This window comes from Engraulis encrasicolus, chromosome 11 (genome assembly GCF_034702125.1).
Source record: "Engraulis encrasicolus isolate BLACKSEA-1 chromosome 11, IST_EnEncr_1.0, whole genome shotgun sequence".
NCBI classification, from domain to species: Eukaryota; Metazoa; Chordata; class Actinopteri; order Clupeiformes; family Engraulidae; genus Engraulis; species Engraulis encrasicolus.
Window position 1 is genome coordinate 38,395,596 of NC_085867.1, and position 24,625 is coordinate 38,420,220.

General features: G+C 42.9%; 2 protein-coding genes across 2 annotated transcripts; both read left to right on the plus strand.

Annotated features, from left to right (window-relative positions):
* Positions 1-1,632: 1,632 nt before the first annotated feature.
* pdzph1 (PDZ and pleckstrin homology domains 1) lies at positions 1,633-16,427 on the plus strand. Its single transcript, XM_063209717.1, has 12 exons — positions 1,633-1,690; positions 4,521-7,142; positions 8,364-8,516; positions 9,539-9,709; positions 10,100-10,201; positions 10,978-11,088; positions 11,784-11,962; positions 12,224-12,381; positions 12,795-12,837; positions 13,958-14,144; positions 14,607-14,742; positions 16,328-16,427. Exons 1-12 carry the CDS (start codon positions 1,633-1,635, stop codon positions 16,425-16,427), a joined length of 4,020 nt encoding a protein of 1,339 aa, XP_063065787.1.
* A 6,529-nt stretch (positions 16,428-22,956) lies between these two features.
* LOC134458321 (lysozyme C II-like) lies at positions 22,957-24,625 on the plus strand. The gene is made up of 4 exons (XM_063210556.1): positions 22,957-23,114; positions 23,453-23,611; positions 24,023-24,092; positions 24,272-24,625. The coding sequence occupies exons 1-4, from the start codon at positions 22,991-22,993 to the stop codon at positions 24,336-24,338; spliced, it is 420 nt and encodes a 139-aa protein (XP_063066626.1). The 5' UTR covers positions 22,957-22,990; the 3' UTR covers positions 24,339-24,625.

Genomic DNA, 24,625 nt, shown 5'->3' on the forward strand with positions numbered 1-24,625 from the left:
TTTGCACAACCACAGAAGGAGCAACAGGCACCTGTGCTGGGCCAATGATGCTTTCCACTGTATGCAATTTAATCTATTATGAGCTTCTTTTGTGTTAATCTAATATACGCTTTCTTTTGTGTTCTTTTTTCATGTTATGATCAGATTATTGTTTAATGACCCAGCACTGCACTGCATCTTACACCGCCACAGAATAGACTAATAGGCACCTGGGCTAGACTGATGCGGCGTCCCTCCCTCCCACGCTGCCTTGCACAGGTGGATTAGGCGCATTAAGCAGCTTCACATGGGCTTTAGTGTAGAAATAGCATCAGTAAGAAGTGGAGCACAGTGGAGGGCATACTGTAGGTCCTCAAACACGTTCAGAGCAACTTGACTTCCACTGACTTGATAGATGCATGCGTTGCATACGGTTGCTGTAGGTGACAAACCAAATGTAAAGGAAGAAAGTCTGGATAAAACTGTGCAAAACATCTAAGCCATTTGATGGGTAAGTGTTGTGGTGGTATGTTCTTGTTTGATCTACTTGCTTGGTTGGTGTTTGTGATGTAAGGGGTTTGATGGCATGAAGGGATATTGAAGGTACGTTTGGGACGTAAAGGGGGTTAATGGTGTGGTCCTGGATGCTTGAAGAGCCACTGTGAATGACAGGTTTGATGGTGTTTGATGGAGTTAATAGTTGGTCATTTTACCTCACTGTGCAAAAGTGTCATGAGTGAAATTGTATGCAAAGCACTGTAAGCGACTCACAGTTTGTGAAAACAACTCGTGCTCGCATAGTTGACAGACATGGCAGGCACAAGTGTTTGGCCGTACAATATAGTATAGATACGATGCAGGTTTTTACCACTGTGTTAGAGGGGTTTAACAGAACAGTAGTCCAACAACAAAGACTTTTGAACTATGTACTGTGAATTGACTGAGTGTTTGGACCAGGAATTGTTTTCATGCATAAAAAAACAGCAGATGTTTGATATTTTGAAAAGTTTACTATTAGTCATAATTAATTTGTAAATGATGAAAGTGATATCAGAGTATGATTGCTTTGTCATAACGACTCATTGAACTGATGTTTGCATGCATTGGCCTAATGGATTTCCTTTCCACAGTGGTAGAAAACTGGATCAGTTTTAGATTAAACCCAGCAAACGTTGGTTACTTACCCAAAGGTCATGCATATAACATTTCTTATGAACTGTTAAGCATTTTGTATCATGACTTTGTGGTCATGGTGGTCTCCATTTGCTCTCCAGCTGTTGCATGGTTTTTCATGCAGCTTCATGCAGTCATTGGATGCATCATTGGACAAAAGTGCTTTGCTTTGGCTACTGTAGTCATGGGAGGAAAGAGACAGTCTTGTCATGTATCACACATAAGCAGACTGATAGGCTACATTTATATTTGTTTTAATCCCTCCATTTTAATTTTCCATTTTCATTAAAGCACAACTATGGCGATTCACCATGGTCTAGTCCTAAGCAAAACACAGCAATCAGGAATAACTATTGTATTAACAAAAAAACACAGCAATCAATTATTAGCATTCAACACTTGATGCTATTGTCCAGGCAACAACACTGTCTCGTTCCTCTGTAGTGCCGTGGCTGCAGTGTGCTGGGCAGTAGGGAGAGGATGAGCAAGCGCCGCCGGAGAAACAGCCGCAGGAGGAAGAGCTCCAGTAGCAGCAAGCGTGAGTGTCTGTCTGCCTGCCTGCTTGCCTGCCTGTTTGCCTGCCTGTCTGTCTGCCTGTATGTCTGCCTGCCTGCTTGCCTGCCTGCCTATATGTCTGTCTGTCTGCCTGCCTACCTGACTGTCTGCTTGCATGCCTCCCTGCCTGTCTGTCTGCCTGCCTGCCTGTCTGTCTGCATGCTTTCCTCACTGCCTGCCTGTCTGTCTGTCTGTCGGTCTGTGACTGTCTGCCTGTATTGTTTGTCTGTCTGCTTCTTTGTCTGTCTGTTTGCCTGAGGAAGAGCTCCAATGGCAACCGGTGTGAATGTCAGCTGTCTGTCTGTCTGTTGTCTGCCTGTCTTTCTGCCCGTCTGCTGGCCCCGATGTGGCAACCGAGCCGAGGCTATCAATACATTATTCCATCCACACTTTCTGCAGAGGGGCATAGATTGAGGCAATGAGCGTGGAAGTCAGAAATAGAGGAAAGAAGCCCATATTATTAGCAAAACCACACAATATTTCAGATTGCCTTTTCCACACGTCCGCTATTTGTCTGTCTATCTGCCTGTGTGTCCCAGCCCTATATGGACCACCTGAGTCGAGGCCAGGGCATTATTGTTTAACAGCAGAGCAGGGGCGTAGGCAGAAATAATAAAACAGGTGGGCCCAGAAAAAATCGGACGGGCCCAACCTGAAAGCATGTAGGTAGATATTATAATACCGCGCTCAAAAATGATACTTTAAAATTGAAATCATAGAAATCACAGAAGATGAACCAAACTTTTGACAAAATAATTAATTATCGCTCAGTGCTATGCCATTAATTATAGTGAAATGAGGCAACAGTTGACTGTCAAGTGTGAATGGGGCGGGCTTGGATGTCAAGTGGGCGGGCCCAGGCCCACCCTTGGTTACGCCTATGCAGCAGAGGGCCATTACATCTGTGAACATCCTAAAGCTGGGCAAAGATTTGCCATGATTTGTCAGTTGCAACTTTTTGGGAACTGGGCCAATTTTTGTCTCAATCGTAGGCCTACTATGTCAATGAGTCTCGCATTGTGCTGTGTACACGGGGTAACGACAAGGGATTTCACATCACGACCAGCTCGCAATCAGCAATCTTGGTCACCCCTCATGAGTGAATTGCACTTTTGAAGCAGTGCTATGACTCGATTTGACACTACATTTCATTCTGCCTGTACTAAAAGGCACAAATTCTCGCATCCTCACAAGGAGCTGAATACCTGCAACTGAAAAGATTACAGTGTTTGCCTGGATCATCAATACTCTTCTCAATGGGTACAGAATTCAGATGAATAATTCTCATTTATTTGCAAAATCAAAAAATAGTTCTGAATGCCTTTTTTTGTAACTTTTCCATCATTTCCATCGCCCCCAAGTGCCAACCAAGCCAAGAAGATCCCACAGCATTCAAACATAGGGGACAGAATTCCCTATTATTAGTAAAACCAAAGATTCATAATGAACAGTCTCTGGTAAAACCACTGGCCTCCATGAACTACGAGCTGAAGCCATTGGCGTATTACACTTATCTGTAAATTACCTGCAGAGGGCAGGGACAGTGCAGCTGTGAACAGGCACAGGAATTAGACGTAGGGTACATCCTAGCTCATCAGTACTCCTGCCAATGGGCACAAAAGTCAGACAGTAGGGGATAGAATTCCATATTATTTGTAAAACCATGGGCCGGTAGGTCAGGAAGGGTGTCGCGCCAATTACTCCATGCCTTGTGGGTGCGTTGGTTCGGGGTATGGTAGAACACAGGAGGAGGAAGAGAACTCGTACACCAAGAGTTGCCGATGCAGGAAAGATGATAAACGATGCTAATGCACTTTCCTGCATCACAAACTCTTGGTGTGCAAGTTCTCTTCCTCCTTCTGTGTTCTAAAACCATGGTCCCCCATGTGCCATCCAATCCCAAGTCGCTGCATTGCATTGTGATTGCACCGCTAATCTGTTAAAGGGGTATGCCACTATTTTGGGGCTTAATACAGTTAAAATCGTTGGCCAGGGTTTATAAAGGTGGTAGTGTCTTATTTTTCATGTAAGCCGTTGTCTTGCTTTAAGACAAGTTAAAAGAGAGAGCATGCTACATGCTACAGTGATGCATTGACTTTCACTAGCTTAGCTACATACTCCCTAGACACTTTACCACCTTTATAAACCCCGGCCAACGATTTTAACTGTATTAAGCCCCAAAATAGTGGCATACACTTTTAAGTGGCTGCAGAAGCCAGGTACAGCTGAGAACATACACATTATACTCCTGAATGCCTAACTTTTCTGCCTGTTTGTCTATCCGTGTGTTTACCGTGTGCCGCCCGAGCCCAGGCCATTGGTGCATTATCATTACACCACTAATCTGTTATCAGTCAGCCTGCAGCGCCTCATGGTTTGGCCAGGGCCACACTCCTGAGCGACTGCCAACAGACAGAGCATGGACCTTCACATAGCCCCGAGGGATTATGACTGGGCCGTGCCAAGGGCTATTTACTGCACATGCTTTACTGTGCAGTATCGCTGTGCCTTGGAAGCTATTTTGTTTTATTGGACAAAAAGGGCCGACTTCTAAATGACTTTGAAAAGGGCTACATGAAAGTGTGATTTTTGATGTCAAGTGTGTTAATACACGCCCCTTTAAAGGTGCTGGTCCCTTTGGGAATCTATAACTTTCAGAAATTCAAAGTCATTATCCCTAAAAGTGGCAGATTAGTTCAGAGGAAATATTTAAAAAAATGCAAATCGAGAAATGATGAAGAATGACACAAACACACTGTTTAAAATGTTTTCATGACATAGCATTGATCATTTCCTTTTTCTCCCTTCTTTAGAGAGTATCTGTCCATACAGCCTGCATAAGAACACGAAAACGCCCCGCGATGATGGCTCTCTGATGGACGAGCACACAGAGAAGGGCGAGGCAGACTCCCTACACAAGGAGAACTCCCTGAGCAAATCGGACGCCGAGGACGATGAGAAGGAGAAGGAGACGGAAACACCCTGCGAGGAGAACAGGCGGGACAGTACGGTCGCCTGCTTCCAGGGCAACTGCGACAGTCAGGCGAGCAGCCCGACAGACGACCCCAGAACACAAAGTCAAAGGTCAGACCAAGGGCTGAGAATCACCACCTCAGTGACCATCGAGAACTTGGAGAAGAACACGTCCCAGATCGTCCTTCAGAGGTCACACGAGTCAGGAACTGGCCTGGCAGGGCTGGGCAGCAACAACAACACCATCGCCGTGACAACCACCAAGTTGAAGGGCATCCAAGCGAACATGAAGATCGAGATCAGCGAGGTGCTGAGGGTGGACGATTCCGATTACAAGACCACCTTTATCCTCCAGAGGGCGCCGACAGACTCCACCTCTGCCGCTGGCCCTACTTCTGAAACCCCAAACAACGAACGCTTCAGCTTTTCTCACCCTTGCATCCAGATGACCAGACTGGACGATGACAATGATGGAACACAGAGGCCCTTTGAGAATGTGAGCTACGAGTTCAGCGTGGTGGAGATGAGTAGAGAGGGCCTGGTGGACATGCGGACAGATTCCGTGCCGCCTGTGTGTTACAGCGAAGACTGTTACAAAAGCTGCTGCCAAGACCGCTGCTATGGATACGGCCATTTCCGTCGCTACGACACTGATTGCACGCTGGTCGATGAGTCATCTACCTTTTCGACTCCGTCTGATTTTTGCCGTTTGCAGAAGGACAACAGCATCACCAGTGACACGCAAGTAGACATCCCGCCACCCGTGGAGTTTGCTGACCCAGGAGTGCACCATGATAATGTGAATGACCTCACACAGGATGTACGCATGTTCCACATAGGTGCTCCCGATGAAGCAAATTACCTGGAAGAGAGCGCCTCGGCGATGACGTATGGAGCCTCGAGCCGCGCGCGGGAGTCCCTGTGCTGTCCATCTACCGAGGGAGGCAGGAGCTATGACGATGAGGATGATGATGATGCTGACGACGGCTCCGACTGCATGGAGGCCGATGACCTCTCCATGTGGCCCGACGCCCCCATGAGCAGATCGAGCTTCACCAAAAGCTTCATACACAAACACAAGAGGAAGACTTGCATCCGGAACAACAGCATCGCCATCCTGGAGAACAACACGCCACCTGCGGGTTACCTGAACATACCACTGAAGCGGCGGAAGACTCTCCCGGCATTGCTAAACCAATCTGACGACAACCATGAGGACATGGTGCCCATGTGTAGGGAATCCTTCTCCTCCGGAGCGCTCTCTCCGTTCTTCACGCAATCTCTGGCTCGCGAGACGGAACGAGCAGAGAGGTTCTACCTCGACGAAGACCCGTCGTTCTCTCCGCTTTTCCCAGAGAGCCGCAAGAACTCCAAGTCCAGCACTGCACTGGCAACGAGCCCGGCGCGCAGACACAGCATGTTCTCCCCGAAGTTCTACGCCTGCAGTTCGGCAGGAACTTCCCTCTTTGATTCGGACAGAGACACTGCGAGTAGCGAAAGGGCACTGCAGCTGGAGTTGTCTGCGGTTGAGGAGGCCAACAGCCTGGACGGTGCAACCGGCAGCCAGGTCTATGAGAGAGTCACAGAGAGCGGGTTCGATGAGGAGATGGGGGACATGGAAAGCGTTGCCGATGGTGGTGGCATGTCCATGGCCAGGACAGTCTCGTTTAGAGACCACTTCATCCACATCACCCCTCCTTCTCCTGGGTCCTCCAGAGAGAGCGACATCAACTGCGACAGCAGCAGCCACAAGGAAGGTCAAAGGAAGATGAGTGAAGTGGACAAAGCCATGCCACAACAACACACAAGGGAAGCAGATGTTTCTTCACAAGCGGAGGCAGCGCGCCAGGGATCCACAGGTTCTGACGGTCAGCCCAAGACTCGAAAGGGGTCCGTCACGACAGTCATGAGGGTGGGAAGCGAGCAGAGGATTTTGCACAGTCACTGTCCAGACCCCAGTCCGTCAGAGAAGATCAACAAGGAAGTCACCCCCACCAGTACCACCACTACCATCAACAACAACAACGTCAACAGCCATAACGACAACGACGACATCAACAGCACAACCACTACCACCACCATCATCAACAATAACAATAACATCAATAGCACAACAGTGTCAACACCCAAGGCCTGCTGCTCCCTTTTTCCGATAGTGGACGTGGAGCAGATGGAAGAGAACATCGTTGCCGTGGAGACGGGTCAACTGAGCCCCGCTCTGAGGCCCACTCTGGTGTCCCAGTCGAGCATCTCCATCCAGTCGCTCTCGCCGCTACCCTGCGAAGCCACCGAGCTGCACAGTGACTCCAACCACTCGCTGAGGTCGTCTCAAGAGGCAGAGGTGAAAGATCAGGGGGCGCTGGAGAAACGTGGCAAGTGCAAAACCAAACGAAGCCTGCGAGTCCCGCACAAAGCCAAGGCGCTGGCGCCGGGATCTCCAAGAAGGCACAGCACCACCAAAAGTAAGTTGGAGCAGGCACAATGACTAGGGTTGTGCTGTGCAAATGCCTCAATAAGTGTCTGAGGATTCGTTTTCATTCATTCATGATAATCAATGGAACTAACTTGGAGCTTAACCCTTTCAGCTCATGCAGACCCTCTTTTTCAAGCTTATTTTTAACAAAATGGCAGTGACCATTTTCACACTGTTACGCGTGGTCATGTCATAGAATGTTGTTATGATGATGTGGTGAAGCTTTTTCGGCAAACAGTATCCCATTTGCATGAAAGGTCTACATACTTTGTATTTTTGCTTTTCTTGGTGTCTTCAAGCACCAACAAGTGGTCTAGGTGACCGCTTTAATACTTTAACTGCCTGCGTAAGAGCAGCCTAATCACTGGTAGGCCTATGTCTGAGGAGAGTTAAAACCTAGTCAATAGTCATCTATCCAGTGCGCCAGACACTAATCTGATTGGAATGCAGGTCAGCCGTCAGACATGCAGTATGTACTGTATGAGTACATGTAAAGAATGTCTGCCATGTCAAAGTAATGTTATAACGTTGCAGTTCACACTTGTATCAAAAATGTTCAGGCAACAATTGCAAGAAATGTCTATGTTTATTCAGTTTGTAGGCCATGTAGTGGTGTTGTTTGACTTATTGTATGGTTAGACTGTTGGTTGTGGAATCATGTCCTGTATCATCAGAAAGAGTATGGTCGTTGTGTTATGTTTTGAATGTGATTGGGTAATGTTTTTAACGTCTTTTCTGATTTTAAGCTGAGTCAACTTGAAATTTTCTTCTGTGTAAATACAATATTGCCTGATGTTGAATGAACTTAGACTTTTGTCATGGAAGTTTGCATTGTAGGTTTTCTCAGCTAAAATGTAGTCATTTTTGTAAATTGCTTTTTTTATTTAAAGATTTTTAAAAAGATTTTTACACTGTTTTACACAACTTTTTTCCAATGAGCAGCAAACTACAGTATTGACCCAAAAGCTACAACCATCCCATCCACAGCAAAAGTGGGTGGGAAAATGTGCAGTATATTACTGTACAGATAGCTACGTAATGTTAGCTGAATAAGACTTCAGCTGTAAGCAACTGGACGACTTATTTGAGCTTTAAGACATTTCACTGATCCAAGGAGTATCTTTAGTTCTGCAGAGTCAGGGACTGGTTTTGGATTTCATGTGAAACGATGGCATTTCTCGTCACTTAAAAAAAAAATGTTCCCCAACAGTCTCGGATATCAAGCAGATGCTGTCTCACAAGGATCCCGATGAGGCTGGGCCTCATGACCACTGGGCCAGACGGCGTAAGCTCTTTAAGGAGAGCAAACACAGGAGCTCAGCGGGAGGAAGCTCGATAGCCAGCAATATCACAGACGAGTCAGGTAGGGGACTATGTTCTTTTACGTTGCATTCATTCGTCATCTCTATGGGAGTCACTCATTGGCTGATGACCTAGACGAAGACAGTGTAAGAATCGTCTAGGTGGTCAGCCAATGAGTGACTCCCATTGAAATGGCTCGTTCATCTCACTCAAAGAACCGGGGACTTATTACAAGTCCTATTGTTTCACCTGGCACTATGTCACCTTACAGGTACCCACTGTACCGAGTCAGGTGGAATATTGTAACCCCTGTCACCTCAGATCACACTGTCACCTGCTATGCCTATTCTGCTTTTTGATGACTTTTTGTGACAACAGCTGCTGAGTGACTTTTTAGTGTTTTTTATAATGTTGTGGTGATTCTTTATGTGTTTTTATGATGGACTGTTTCTTATTTATTTCTTATTTGTTTGGCTTGCCTTGTTGTTATGTGTTGTGTGGATGACTAGATTCAATTTTCCTTTTGGGGATTAATAAAGAGTCTCTCTCTCTCTCTCTCTCTCTCTCTCTCTCTCTCTCTCTCTCTCTCTCTCTCTCTCTCTCTCTCTCTCTCTCTCTCTCTCTCATATATTTGTTAATGGCTCATTCTTTTCTGTGTGTCAGCTTCATTTTCTCAAACAATGTGGAATAGATTGCACTTAGGTTCTACTTTTTTCATCTATACATTCATTGCAGGGGTCAGACAGATGATTCACCTACAAGAGCCTTCATCAGTTATTTGAAGTCTCTTGTAGCCGAAACATCTATTTGACCCCAAGCATGATAACAAAGTTAATAAGCATGTTATTGGGCACTTGTAAGGGTATTACTACCTGCTTACTAGTGACTATAAACGCTTATTAGAAGAACCTTATTATAAAGCGTTACCGAAAAACATACCCTGAGTGCGATCTATATCCTACATTGTCTCAGTACTTCAGAGACCCACCAAACAGGGAGAGCACGGTGTTTTGAAAATAACTTATTTCAGCTTCATTTTGTGAAAAATGGCTAATGATCTGATCTTGTTGTTGTCCTATGCAGACACAATGTTCTCCGAGGACGTTCGGGAGGTTGAGACGACAGTGAGGCATGTTGAGGACAGACTCTTCTACACAGAGACGTTTCACTGCGCGGCGTGGCTTTATCGTGGAGATGACGTCAGTCCCGCTGAGAGCCCGCGCGTTCTGAGCAAGCGGCCACGGCCTGTCAACAGTATGGCACCCACTTCCTCCATTCGCATGATGTCACTTCCTGTTTACAATGTAGTTTCTATTGACATGAATGCATGAAATGTATACACGTCTATGAGAGTTCATAGACTGTGCTCAGCCCCTTCACTTTTTAATTGTTGGGGAGATACCACCTCGAGAGAGATCTCGGCAGCAGTATCATTGTTCTTTTCAGTCACTAAATTTAGAGAGGTGCTACCACACTCAAAAATATAATTCAAATACAAATACAGAACAAGTTATTACCAGAGTGGCACTAGGCAATTGCCTAGTTTGCTTGCCTGTTTGTGACGCAGACTTTAATATGAGGTTGTTATTACAAGTGTGTGTCTGTGTCTGTGTCTGTGTCTGTGTGTTTGTGTTTGTGCTGCAGTTCGCGAAAGGACGGTGAAGATCACCAAAGGGTTTGGAGAATACCCTTGGGGATTCAGGATACAGTTCTCCAAGCCAATCATCGTCACAGAGGTGGACACAAGTGGGTCCCTTACGTTTTTGTCATGACATCCTCCTATTTAGAAACTAAGTGGTGTAACACGCTCAACTCAACCAAAGTAAAGTAAAAAGCTACTGGGTACTTTATTCCTCAGTTATATGAAAATGAAGAGAACAGGACAGCACTCGGGCAATAAAACAGACAACTTGGAGTGCTGTCCTGTTCTCTTTATTTTGTCCTCCTATTTAGGCCATTCATTACTGTGTCATGCCGGGAGCCAATAAGCTTACCTGTCCCAGTGCCCTCAGACTGATCCAAGTGACAGGTGGTAGACAAGCTCCTACTGTGTGTGTCATTGCTCCTCATTGACGTAAGGACTGTATGTGTCATAATTTCGCATTAGTGTAAGGGCTCTCTGACTGAATGTGTCATTGTTTCCTAATTATGCAAGGCCATGCCAATGAGACGTTTGGACACTAGTCAGTCACATCATTAGTTACTAAAGCTGACGTGTTTCTGCTGGCTCAAGGATTCAGGGGGTTTTATCATAACGTTCACTGATATATATGATGTGTGATGAGAAATAATGTAATTTGTCAGTTTATTGTAAAATTCAGCAGCAAAAGCATTGCAAACAAAAACATTTCCTGCATGCTGTCCATTTCCTACATGCAGTAGTTTCTGACAAACTACTGTATATTTATGTACATATGATTACCAATGAGTCATTTTAATCTTCTCTTAATTATCTTATTTTAGCCCTATCCAAATTTTAGAATCTTATCTTATGCTGTGGAATCGCATTGTCATGGTTACAGATGGAGCAGCAGAGGAGGCGGGGCTTCTGGTGGGAGATTACGTGCTGGTGGTGAATGGAACAGACGTCACCAACGCTCCACATTCCGAGGCGGCAGACCTGGCTCGCCAAGGTAGGTTACTGTAGCTTACTAGCCTTACAACCCTCCCGACACTCACTGGCCATTCAAAACAGGCCTGTCAGACTGACTCACCATTCTATAGATAGCTGAAGTAGCCCTCAGAATCCAGTCAAGGTTAGGCTCTAACTAAATGCATGCTCAGTGGCCTTCCCAGAAATGCTCAAGGTCCTATCTCAAGGTCATATCTACACACCCCTTAATGTCTAAAAGGTAATGGCCATAGGACACTTTGATTACTAATTACTGGGTTGCACTTGGCTTTACTGCCCCCGTTACATTAATAATATACAGCAGTGGTTCCCAAACTGTGGGCCGCAAAGGTATTCCAAGTGGGCTGTGAAAACATTTTGTAAAAATATAAATTATATTTGTGTGTTTTGCTGTTGACTGGTGTGTTGTTTCTTTTGTATTGTTCATTGGGTCCGAGGTGGGCCGCGGGCATTTGGGAAATTTCAAGTGACCCCAAGTTCGAATTTAGTTGGTATTTATTTAAATGATTGTTACGTCCCCCAAATATGTCGTCCTTTGTAAGCAACGGGATAATTGTGTCTAATTTCTAATAATGTTATGTGTGTACTGTGAGAAAATGTTAAGATTGATTATAAAATGCTGCTGTTTCATCATCCATACAATGTAATACAAGTAGGCTATTTATTCTAAAATGCTGTTGGTTTGTCTCCCTCCAGGCCCAGACCTGCTAACGCTGATCATTGGATCTGATATTGGCCGCTGCCCCAACACCCCGAGGCCGGCCTGCCGCGGGTACCTGCACAAGCGCACCCAGTCCAGCCTCATCAAGGGCTGGAGGAAGAGGTGGTTCGTCCTACGCCACGACTGCTGCTTGTACTACTACCGATACAAGAAGGTTATTGATTCATTCATTTGTTTATTCGTTTATTTGTTGGATGGTTTGTTCATTCATCTATTTAGTCAGTCAGTCTTTTATGTTTGCTTGTTTGGTCATTTTGTTCTGTTTGTACTATTGTAATACTATTGTATTACCAATACAAAAAGGTAATTAGTTCATTCATTCATTCATTCATTCATTCATTCAATCAATCAATCTATTTACTCTTCACTTCTTGACTTGCTGAATTGTCCTTCCTTTTATTCTACAAAATTACAGGACGAGGGAAAGAGCCAACCGTTGTCCAAACTCAAGATGGAGGGTGCGGAGGTGGAAGCGGACAGCAGTCTCGGGAAGCCCTTTGTTTTCAAGTGCTCACCTGCCAACGGAGGGCGGGTCTACTACTTCTGTGCCACATCCAACCAGGACATGAAGAGGTACAGTATGAGACTGAAGCTGAGACTGATCCCATCCTGGTTGCCAGTTTTTATAGTGTATTTTCAGTGTAAAATACATTTGTTAGTCAGCACTCTTGCCGTGAGGTTGTCTTTAGCTCAAACAGGAAGCTAGGTATCCCAGAGGTATACCAACAACTAAGGCACAACAAACAAAGCTACAGAGATACATTAGTCAAGTATAATACATTACAAGTTTAAATGTGTTGTAGCATACTCAAATGCACACACACATTAGTAAATACAAGTATTTATGCATATGTGCACGCACACGTTGTATGCACACATGCCTTGATACATACACATACTGTACAGTACTATACAAATGTGCTGATATTGTTCATCTTTTCATGTTTTTTTATCACACAATTTTTTTTTCTTCTGTGTTTTTGCAGATGGGTAGAAGCCATGTCTGAAGCAGTTCAGCCTTTACCGCCGGTAAGCTTTAGCACACTAGCATCAACCTCATTCTCTCTCTTAAAAGCAGGCCAAACAATTACAAAAGCAGCTTCAACCATGCAACAAAACATGTGAGCCAGTTTTTTTATTAAGTTGTTTTCCAATTCATACCAGCTGTACATGAAAAAAAAACAGTAACACCCAGGTGACCTCTCCAGTCGTAGACTGCAGCATCCATCCACCACCAATCCGCCAAATGCTAAGAAGCCGTTTACACGTATGAGGATATTTTTTACGCATTAGTTTTGGCCTCTTGTTTACACCTAAATTGAGTTTTCGAATATTTTTTATATCCTATTTTGGGGCTAAAACGCACCTGTCACAATGAAGTTAAAATGTTTATCCAAATGTCATGTTTATACGTAAACAGATAAAAAAATATCCACATTTTAAAATATCCAGATACGTGTAACCAGCACCTCAGTCACTAAATGTCATCAATTCACACCTGAGCTGCAACCAACAGGCGACCTAAAATATATAAATCAGACTGTCCTATTGAGCCAATAAGCAGAATGGAGATGGAAGAGGATGACAAACAGCACTGGAGAGTGGACACACATACAGTAATAGCATTACCACCTTATACATTAGGAAGCTGGTTGAGCTTCCAGAGATGATGAAATAAACCAATTTGACTTTGACTTTGGTTGATACTGCATTATGTTCGAGGATAGACAACCAAAAGTGCCAGGTTCTGGTGAAAAATTCCATGCTATTGTATGTTTTTAGAACTTAGAGAATCTTTGCTTATACTGTCAACTCTTCCATACAGAGCCTCTGTTATAACCTCAATGTCACCAAAATGATAATGACCATGTCTTAATCTATTACTTAAGACTATTGGTAATGTCATAGCAATGTTGCTATGATGCAGTTAAGAAAAGACTTTTCAGCAAATGGTGAATGGGATCGCCGGCAATCCTATCTGAATGAAAGGGCGAGGGCTACATGTGCTGTAATGCCAAGAGTACATCAGAGTACATCATGATCACCTGTGATCCTGTCTCTGCCCAGGTGCAGTAACAACAAATCCTGTACTTTGGCACTGACTGAGCAACTTGGCACCGTGCCTCCTCTCCACTTGTGTGTTTGACAGGACCACGTGTGGGTGGACGTGACCAGGCACAATGCAAGCCTGCCCCCTCTGGCCGTCAAGGCCCCCGAGTGCCTAGGTCTGCTGCACCAGCTGGATCGCACCAAGGACGTCTGGGTGCAGAACTACTGCATCCTCAAGGACGGATGCCTGTACCTGTACTCCAGCATCCGCTCCACCTTTGCCCTGGGTGAGACTATGCTTTTGAGTCTTTACTCAGTAATATCCAATGTACAGTATATTAGAATAGAATAGAATAGAATAGAATAGAATAGAATAGAATAGAATAGAATGGAAGAATAGAATAGAATAGAATAGAATAGAATAGATTAGAATAGATTAGATTAGAATAGAATAGATTAGAATTGAATAGAATAGACTAAAATGTGTGTGAGAGAGTGTCAATTTTATGTCAGAATTGGCTTATATGTCAGAATTGGTGTCTTTAACCGGTAATATCCCATGTAGAATAAAATAGAATATAGTGTTCATTTATTGCACTTGTGTCTACACCATCATACTGAAATAGAAAAGGTCAGACTAGAATAGATCCATAATTCTGTTTTGTGAAAAAAGCACCTCCACTTCTACCATCTGTACTTAATTTTTCTGCCATTATTTTTGTCTGTCTTGTTTTGTGTGGATTGCACAGGAGGAGTTTACCTTCAAGGCTACAATGTGCGAGAGCAGCCAATGGGATCCAAGCGTTCCACCATCGAGCTGAAGCCGCCTTCCGAGGAGTTCAAAACATTACACTTCTGTGCGGACAACCCCACCGAGAACAAACGGTGTGCACATTCATATTTTTAGTGATTTATTTTCTGCACACTTGAGGCCTTTTTTGTGCATAGAAGCTTTGCTTGACCTGGTCTAAGGACCGAAAGTGTGCAAGTCAAGTAAAACTTCTACGCACAAAAAAGACCTGAAGTGTGCAGATTGTCTCCTTTTTATACAGAAATTTCAGCTGAATCCTACACCTTCTAAACAAATGAGCGGTGGCCTATCACAACTTATGTGATTTATTTCCAGAATTCATGCTGCCCATTCACAAATGTTACCTTTTTTTCACAAATTCTTACCACCACCAAATTCTAAGTATTCATTATGACTGGACCCCAACAGGTTGCTGTCCTTGTGCACCATCTGCAACCAAGCACCAGTAGACCTCCAGTCAGTGATAGGCCTATTCCATTAACAATATTTCAATACAACACAGTTGCATTAACCACTTCATATGTAAATTTCGGAACGATTTGGGAGAGTTCCCAATTTTCAGGACAGTTCCGGGAGGGTGGTGAAAAATTGTAATCTCTGCAGGGATGAGCAATAATTTTGACCCAAGGTCTACATTGGGTCTAGGATACTGGCTGACGGCCCAGATGCCGTAGGCAAGTTGCTGTGGTCAAATGATTTATGCTGACATAATATTAAATCATATATTATATATATAATATTATATCATTATCAATAGGGGTAACAAAAACCCTAGGAAAATAACTTGCCTATTTCAGTATTTGGGTTTGAAAGGCTAATTTTGATCCCTTATTTATAGCCTGCTCATTGCTTACTGTACTTTGGCAACTACTCAATTGCATATGCACATGTCTAGTCATTGCTTATATTGCTCATTGATGTGTTGATGTGTTCATTCATTGCTAAATTTGCACTTTGATGTGTCTACTCATTTCTAAATTTGCACTTTGACGTGTCTACTCATTGATAACATTGCGCAATGACGTGTACCCATTTCTAAAATTGTACTTCGATTCATTTATGTTTTGCTAATTTTGCACTTGTCTACTCATTGTGTGTTTGGCCGGACAGTATGAGGGCTGTGAGAGACCTTTAGCTGCAGGTTATTTTCAGCCCTCTAGACGCGGCTGGACATTGTTTATCAAGTGTCAGTGGCGAGCAGACAGTACAGCCTGCATGTCCATGTGATCTTGACCTCAACAACATATGCTATGAATATATTTACATGCCAAATCAGACAAAAACAAGTGTACGTGCCAAGCTAGGGCACATACACATAACATAAGCATTAATATGCAAGGAGACACACTTGTGTATGTACATGCACATCGCCATACAGACACACAAAGAGAAACAAAACATACACAGACTTGCAACAGCACACACACATGCGCGCACACACACACACATGCGCGCGCACACACAAGCACACGCGCACACACACACACACACACACACACACACACACACACACACACACACACACACACACACACACACACACACACACACACACACACACACACACACACACACACACACACACACACACACACACTGGCTGCCCTGGGCTGACTGGGCTGACATGGATTTATGACCTCCCCTGTGTCTCCTTTACAGGTGGATCCTGGCTATCCGGGCCTCCATCAGTAAGTGGGTGCCTCTACACCAGGCCATACAGGACTATATGAGCAAGCCCCCGGAGGAGACACGCATGTAATGGATATGAGCAGGACCACTGAGAACTTTGGCTGGGACAAAGCCATATGAAAGGGCCCCCCATCCAATACATACAATGTAATAAGGACCCATTGCTAGGCCCCCTCTGGACACAGTGGCTGGGCCCGGGACAGCTGACCCCTTTGTCCCCCACTGTTGTTTTCCCTGGATGTGAGCACCACAGCAAGTGCATGCAGAGTTTGACTTGTAGGGGGAGGTTTTGATATCTCCTGTACATCTTCTACAGTAACTGTTTTAAGTTTTAATCATGGTTTAATGTAACCTCACTGATATTGCTTTACATCTAAAATGTATCCCATCCCTTAGCCCACCCCTCATCTCATTTTTCAACAAATCACATTCTGGATGCGTGCTCACTGTTTTGCGGCACAGTAATATCCATTCATTTTTTAATGCATGTTTCCCCATACTGTATGTTCCAATTCTATTTGACTCAGGTATCGAGCTGAAATGAAAGAAATGTCCTTTTATAGACAAAAGAAAGAAAGAAGTTTTTTGCAATCATTTCCTTTTATGCTTAACATCTGATAGACTCAGGTGTATTTTTATATATTGTACATTGTATTTGTACTGTTCGTTGAAAACTTCCATGTAATACTGTATGTGTTTGAGTAACGTTTGAGTAAGATGACAGTTTGCCAACTACGGCAGCATCCACAGCATCCGACTTAGACTGTTTTTGCCTGTTGATGAAATAATGCGAGGGTCTGGGTTTACTCTGTGTATGAATCTGTTGTCCAACACCAATGTTGTTACTGTTTATTAGGTGGCCTGATATGACATTACTGTATATTCTACTTTCTCAATTAACATTTGTGTCACAAGTGTCACAAAAAACGTAGAAGGATGTAAAACATTGCAAGCCAGCTAAACACAAAATAGTATGTTGCCCTACTGCCTTAAGTTTGTAAGTTAGCTTGAGATTTTGATATCTGTGTTGACACAAATAGAAGCCTCAAGTTGAGTTAACTTACAAACTTAAGGCGGCAGGGCAACTTACTTTTTACGTTTAACTTGCTTGCGATGTCTACAGTGACAAGGCATCACCAGCATCTGTACCAAGCTCCGAGATGACAGGCCCTGGCTAACTAAAGGCATGTATGATCTATGCAATTTTATCTTTTAATTTGCACTTACTATATGTGAGTCAATTGCACTTTGAATTGTACCTGATGGGTGATGTACTGTATGGCACCAGACCAGTCATTAAGAAAAGTTTCATGAGTGATCCCATAAGATTTAGTTACGTGTATTTCAGACATTACAAGACAGTGGGCCTACTGAAATCTTGTCCCAAAATAATGGGATATTAGGCCTATTCATTTCTATTAGATACTACCAAAATGAGCCATATTGCTTTTTTTAAAGATTTATCTTATTATGTGTCATGTCATGCTTTGTCATGTTGAATGTGTTTTTATGATTGTTGCCATTGCACATAGCTTGTGATTGCTATGTAATAAAGACATTTTTTCTATGCATTCAGAATTTGCACATTTGCTTATAACAACTGGGTAAGACCCATTCTGATTTTGAGTAGACTAAAATGTAGACTAATGATGTAGACTAAAATGGAATGAAATCCTGCAGGCTTTCAAAAGCCATAACCTGTTAACAAGCACAGTGCACTAAAGCCAATCACACAACTGTTCATTTACCCCTGCGGGGTCGGCATGCAAGTCAGAGCCTGGCCAGAACCTGTGTTAAGGGACAGAAATTAGTCCCAAATCAACCAACCGCACCAGGACCATTCATGTTCAGTGGGGTTTGAACAAATATCGCAAGCTGTAAGCACAGAGCAGAGGTGTCCATTCTGGGTCCAAAATGTACAAAAAATCCCTTCCACAGTTCCCCTCCAACAACACAGGTGACGTCATGTATAGTAGTTGGTCTTACTTGTCTTGAGTACAAAATATGAGTCACTAGCTACGTTAACATGAGACATTTAATTCGGAATGAACTCCAGTTAATTCTGAATGAAGCTTAATTCCGCTTTGAAAATATCATGTAAACACTTCTTAATTCGGAATTAAATGAAAGATCAAAGCAAACTCAACGGAACCATTTAATTCTGAATTATTAATTCTGAATTAAAAACATCATGTAAACGTAGTCACTGATTCAGAGCTGGTTTTTAACTATACTTTCCGAACCTGAAATCGACACCTATGGTTGTGAGGCCTTCCCTAAACCCTACTATGCCTCTTTACTGAATGTCCACACCAGGGTCACTGACAGCTTATGACCGTCCCGGGCCCTTATGACAAAGTCATATCAAAGCCCCCCTCCCTTATGTACCTCCCTGCCTGGCACCACACTTCAAAATGTACTGGTGTTGTATGGAACTTTTTATGTATGTAATAAATATTAATATTATGTACTGTATGTTTGTCTAAAAACATGGTACTATAGCAGGCTAAACATAAAGTAGGAATGCACACACGCACACGCACACGCACACACACACACACACGACGCACGACGCACGACGCACGCACGATGCACGCACGACGGACGACGCACACACACACGCACGCACACACACACACGCACACACACACACACACACACACACACACACACACACACACACACACACACACACACACACACACACACACACACACACACACACACACACACACACACGTTACACGGCTACACACCACTTGTTTTTGGGCCTCTGTACTTTAAGTCAGCTGACTGCTGAGAAAGGGAAAGGGAGTCAGTGTTCTAACTGAAGGCATTCTGTATTTTTGCTTTTGGTTTCAGGATGAACATTTGACCTGGAACAGTGACAAACTGCACAGACACAAGCTGCTCAAAATAGATTATAAGCTCACTTGCTTCCATGAACAGTACAATATAAATGGAAGAAAGGGAAAGGAAAAGGGAAATGCAGGTTGTTTCAGTTATTCACATAGTGTTACCATCTGAATTAGGCCTGGCAATTTCGGCCAAGACCAGTCCACCTGACATTTGCTAAATTTACATGACGGTTTTAATTCCTAATAAACTCCATTTCATTCTGAATAAAGCTTAATTAAGCTACTTCTTAATTCGGAATTAAATGAAAGATCAACTTAAATTCGAATGAACTTTTTAATTCTGAATTATTAATTCTGAATTAAAACCATCATCATTTCTATTTAGAAAAACTTTTGTTGAAATTGGGATTCTCGGAATGACAAATATTTGACTGAAATATTAATGGAAGAATATATAGCACACAATTGTTTAACCACGACCAAGTCAGAAAACGCGTCCGACTTCGCCGTCCTGGAACGATTCATACACATACTGTAAAGTGATAAAGTACTGATAACGCAAGCTACTGTTTAGCTGTTAAACATACTTGCGACAATATAATACTGATAATGTTGATAATGTAAAGCACTTAGCTTTAGTTTTGGTTTCAAACCGTAGTAACAAAGAAACTGAAACAAAAATAATCATAAATTTAAGGTGCTTTCATGAGCAGTTTACTATAAAACAAGGAACCTTTGTGGGAACATTGCAGAATTGGTGCAATGAATTTGAAATTTGAAACAAAATTACTGTAGTAAGTGTGAGCTGTTATTCAACGTGTCAGGGCTTGGGGCCCAAAGCGACTGCCTGGCAAGAGACGATATGCTCCTCTTGGTATATAGGGTCTCATGTCAAGCAAGCAAGACACGATATGAGGTGATAAATTGTGAAACCATCAGACTTCTTCTTTAGGGTTAAAGTCAGGTTCTCTTATGTAGACAGTTTGTGCAGTTATGTAGTTAACTATGCAGTTGAATGCCCAAAAATATCCAAGGCCTGCTCCTTAACGCCTACTCTGTTAGACTTGTAATGTCACGCAGAAACACAGTCACAGTAATACTTGTAATACACACATGCACGCATGCATGCACACACGCGCGCGCGCGCACACACACACACACACACACACACACACACACACACACACACACACACACACACACACACACACACACACACACACACACACACACACACACACACACACACACACACACACACACAGTCACTACACAGCCACAGGTGTGAATTGCATTGTTTTTAATGTCTGAAACTGAAAGAGAAAGTTGATTTCAGATTATTGATGTTATAAGCAGCTGACCACAGTGGAAAGTACACAACAGATTGTTGGCATTGTGTTGATATAAAACATTTTGGTTTTGGTTTCAGAATGACTATTGGTCTCTGTAGTCCATGGCAACAGAGAAACAGGGGCAATCTGCAGGAATAATTTTTAAATAAGATTATGAAAACTGAATTCAACTAGATTGCATTCTCACAGAAAATGCTTGAAGCAGGCTTTCCTTTTGGAGCTGAGCAGTTTCATTTTTGATGTCTGTACATAAATTAAAAACAAACTACTATTGTGAAAACAACGCTAAAAACAATCTGGGAAAAATCCATCCACCCAGTCAGAAGTTATGGGCCAAACAATTCAGCCATCTTGGATTCAGCCATCTTGAAAGTGTTGTAGCTCCGCGTTTTGGGGATATACATGCTATTTTAAGTTGGCTGATGAACAGTAGACTTCTAGAACTGTAGTGCAGAATAGAATGTTGAGAGAAAGTGACAGTTGAGATGGAACCTTTTATTAGAGAGAGTAGAGAGTAGAGTATCGTTTATTGATCCCAGGGGGAAATTAAGGTGTCAAGTAGCATACACACATAAATAAAGACATAAAGACATTGTCCACAAGACATAACACACATATTTACACATAAAATAATCATATATAGCTCACTGTTGCATACTTATTGCCAAGGCATCTCTCTCTCTCTCTCACACACACACACACACACACACACACACACACACACACACACACACACACACACACACACACACACACACACACACACACACACACACACACACACACACACACACACACACACCAAAAATATAAAGTGTTAAGTGTCCACAGTGTTCACATGTGCCTTAGCTAAGTGGCACATAGTAGCCAAGACAAGGTGGCCATAAAGTGTCCAGGAGTGTCCATAGTCTCTCTGCCTAGTACAATGTCCATTGTATTCCTTAGAAAAAGAGATGGGGGGTTAAACACAAGTCACCCCCTGTGTCACTCCACACACACTCACACACACACACCCACACACACACACACACACACACACACCAAAAATAAAGTGTACATAGTCCAGGAGTGTCAGACTATGTACACTTTATTTTTGGTGTGTGTGGCAGCACCTGGCAGCACCTGTTCTGATTGACTGTATGGCAGTTAATATGGTGCTTTAAGGCAGAGGGCAGAATCAAAAACAGTTTTTAGGTCTTTAGCTTGCTGTTGTTAAAAAACTAAAAAGACATGGCACATGTCCTGGTCACAGATACGTATGATCTTTCTAACAGTCTTTGAATGAAGTTTATAGGTTAAACTGTTCAGTCACAAATTGACCTCTTGTGGAAGATGTGCTGACCTCTTCAGAAAGGCACTTCAAGAGTCAATGGGAAAAGCCATTGGGCCAGCCCTGCCGTTTTTACACACCTGCCATTTAAAAAGCAATGGGTTTGGAGTTTGGAGTTTGGAGACATCTCATAGAGCTCACTAACAACGCGTCAACTAAACTTCTAGGTGAAAGTGTTGATGTTTTATGACCAAAAAAGCCTCCTATACTCTGATCTGTTGTGGGGGAACCTTGGTTCATGAGCATTCTACCATTGTTTTCAATGGGGACCCAAACTTGCACAAAATCGACGAAAACGAAAAAACGACAAGGGGTATGGACACACAAAGCATTTTTTGAAATCTCCAAGCCGAGCCAGTCGTTTTAGTGTTTGAACGGTGTCTCTATCTCGAAAGGCCTAGGAGGAGAAGCGGTTTCTATTTTTACTGACCTGCACAAGAGAATCAAGCAAGCATAAACTGTACTTAGACATTACTAGAATCGGGCCTTGCTCTGCAAGCCCGCTTAACTAAACGCGACGTGGCAAGCCCGCTTAATGAAAAAGAATAATATGCGAAGGAATGGCCATGAATAGCGCTGTACCTCAAAATAGTAAAACAGCTTTGGTGTGCCGTGCATGTGGCCAATAAAGAATAAAACTGAAAAAATAAAGGACGAATATTAGGACCTCAAACGGCAATTGAATAATATGATAACAAGGTTAACACAATGCAATATGTAGGTTTTATGTCAATACTATTTTATACCTGAAATGCAAAATGTTTTAGAGTCTACTGTTTTATTCTTCTCTGTAGATTTAATTCTGTAAAAGCCCCTAAAGCCCAAAGGATTGGCTCCACTACCATGAAATGGTAGTATTATGGGATGGTCAGGACCAGGCTATCAACACTAATCTTTCAGTTTCAGAATGAAACCAGAACACTTGACAGAAAGGACAAAGGTAGATCTGTTTTAGGACAATGTGAAAATGAAAGTTATCACCCTCACCCTCCCCACATAACAGCCCTTCCTCCCCCCAAAGTAACAGTATAAATAGTCCCCTCAGCTCCACAGCAGAGATAAGGTTGCTTAGACCAACTCCTCAGACTGCACCATGAGAGCTCTCGTGTTTCTGCTGCTGGTGGCTGCAGCCAGTGCCTACAAGATGGACAATTGTGATCTGGCCAGGAAGCTGAAGGCTGCTGGGATGGATGGAGTGGGCACTAGCCTGTCTGGATGTATGTCTTTCTGATTTGTTAATTTATATGATTAATATCTCTGAAAATCTGAATATGAAAATCTGATGAAATATCTTTGATGCTTAATATCAGTCCTGTTGTTCATATCTGTGTCTATGTCGTCATGTATTCTAATTTCAATTCCTTTGTATGACCAGTACCTGTGAAGAAATTGACAAAAAAAAATTGACCTTTGACATAAACAGTGCTTGTATTTTGCAAGGAATCTGTCTACTCTACTGTGCATAGAATGATAGTGATTTGCTTGCTCCCTTTATTTCGTTTTTCAGAGTAGACACAAGGAATAAGCATTGTTGTATTCTTGTATGTATCTTTAGGGGTCTGTCTGGCATTTCGTGAGTCTAGCTACGACACTGAGGCCGTAAACCGTGCCAACTCAGACGGCTCCACAGACTACGGCATCTTCCAGATCAACAACAGGTACTGGTGTAGCGACAGCCAGTTTAATGGCAGAGGCTGTGGCGTCCGCTGCACTGGTGAGTTGCTCCTACAAATGAACAACACTATGTCAATTACATCTTGTTTTCTGCCAAATGACCAGTTTAAATAAGACAATTCTTTCTCTGTGAAAATAATCAATAATAGAAGCTGAGTTGCTTTTCATAGAGAACCAAAGAACTATTGTCCGCAGACTTGCATTGGTGTATAGCCCATGAGTCAGAGCAAAATCATTTGAAATTATTTTGTAAAACATTGTATTAAGGTATCCAACGTAAGTACCGGTATATAGGCCTACATGAATTATATACTGATGCTGCTTTACAAAAGGAGGGGGATAAAAGTTGGGGTGAAATTGTCATGCTACGTGTTGGTTTGTGATATGTTGTTTCAGTTTGTAACATTTACTAGTGATCAGTTTCTCAGAATGTTTTTTCCCCTTTTTCCAGACCTGTATAACCTCCAGAGGTCCATTACATGTGCCAAAACAATTGTCAGGGAGCAAGGAATTCATGCCTGGTAGGCAACAACTTTCAAACATGATCAACAGAAATTTGTTCTTCACACGTCATTTTTCTGTCTTATTTCAGCATGAACAACTTTGTTTTGGAACTAACAAGAGTAAAAAGTGTTTGTACTTTGGACACGTTTTTCTTAACTAAATGTTGCTCACTAGTTCTATGTACTTTCTTTTTTAGGGTTGGCTGGAGAAACGGTTGTCAAGGAGACACAAGAAAGTACATCGCAGGTTGTACTGGTCTTTAATCAGTCTATACCTTGGACCGCCCGCGTCACAATCAGACCCATTCAGGCGAAAGGCCACCATTGTCTGATTGTCTGACTGACTGATTGTTTTAGGCATAATAATGGGATACATCATGTAACAGGGCAAGTCCCACATGGTTTTTGTGCCCACTTGTTTTGTGACTTCTGGCTACGCCCCTGTTAGGGGACATCCCTGAGCAGAGAACGTTAAGCAATAGCATACTGTGGCACACACACACTGGTTGATTTATACTGTCAAATTAAGTAATAAAAATATGAAAAATGTA

Bases quoted from the DNA above. Each gene is read 5' to 3' on its own strand.
- pdzph1 (XM_063209717.1), top strand. From the start codon at position 1,633: ATGAGCAAGCGCCGCCGGAGAAACAGCCGCAGGAGGAAGAGCTCCAGT. The intron at 10,202-10,977 runs GTGGGTCCCTTA...TCATGGTTACAG, and splicing joins CGTCACAGAGGTGGACACAA to ATGGAGCAGCAGAGGAGGCG. The intron at 14,743-16,327 runs GTGTGCACATTC...TCTCCTTTACAG, and splicing joins AACCCCACCGAGAACAAACG to GTGGATCCTGGCTATCCGGG.
- LOC134458321 (XM_063210556.1), top strand. From the start codon at position 22,991: ATGAGAGCTCTCGTGTTTCTGCTGCTGGTGGCTGCAGCCAGTGCCTAC. The intron at 23,115-23,452 runs GTATGTCTTTCT...ATGTATCTTTAG, and splicing joins GGGCACTAGCCTGTCTGGAT to GGGTCTGTCTGGCATTTCGT. The intron at 24,093-24,271 runs GTAGGCAACAAC...TTTCTTTTTTAG, and splicing joins GAGCAAGGAATTCATGCCTG to GGTTGGCTGGAGAAACGGTT.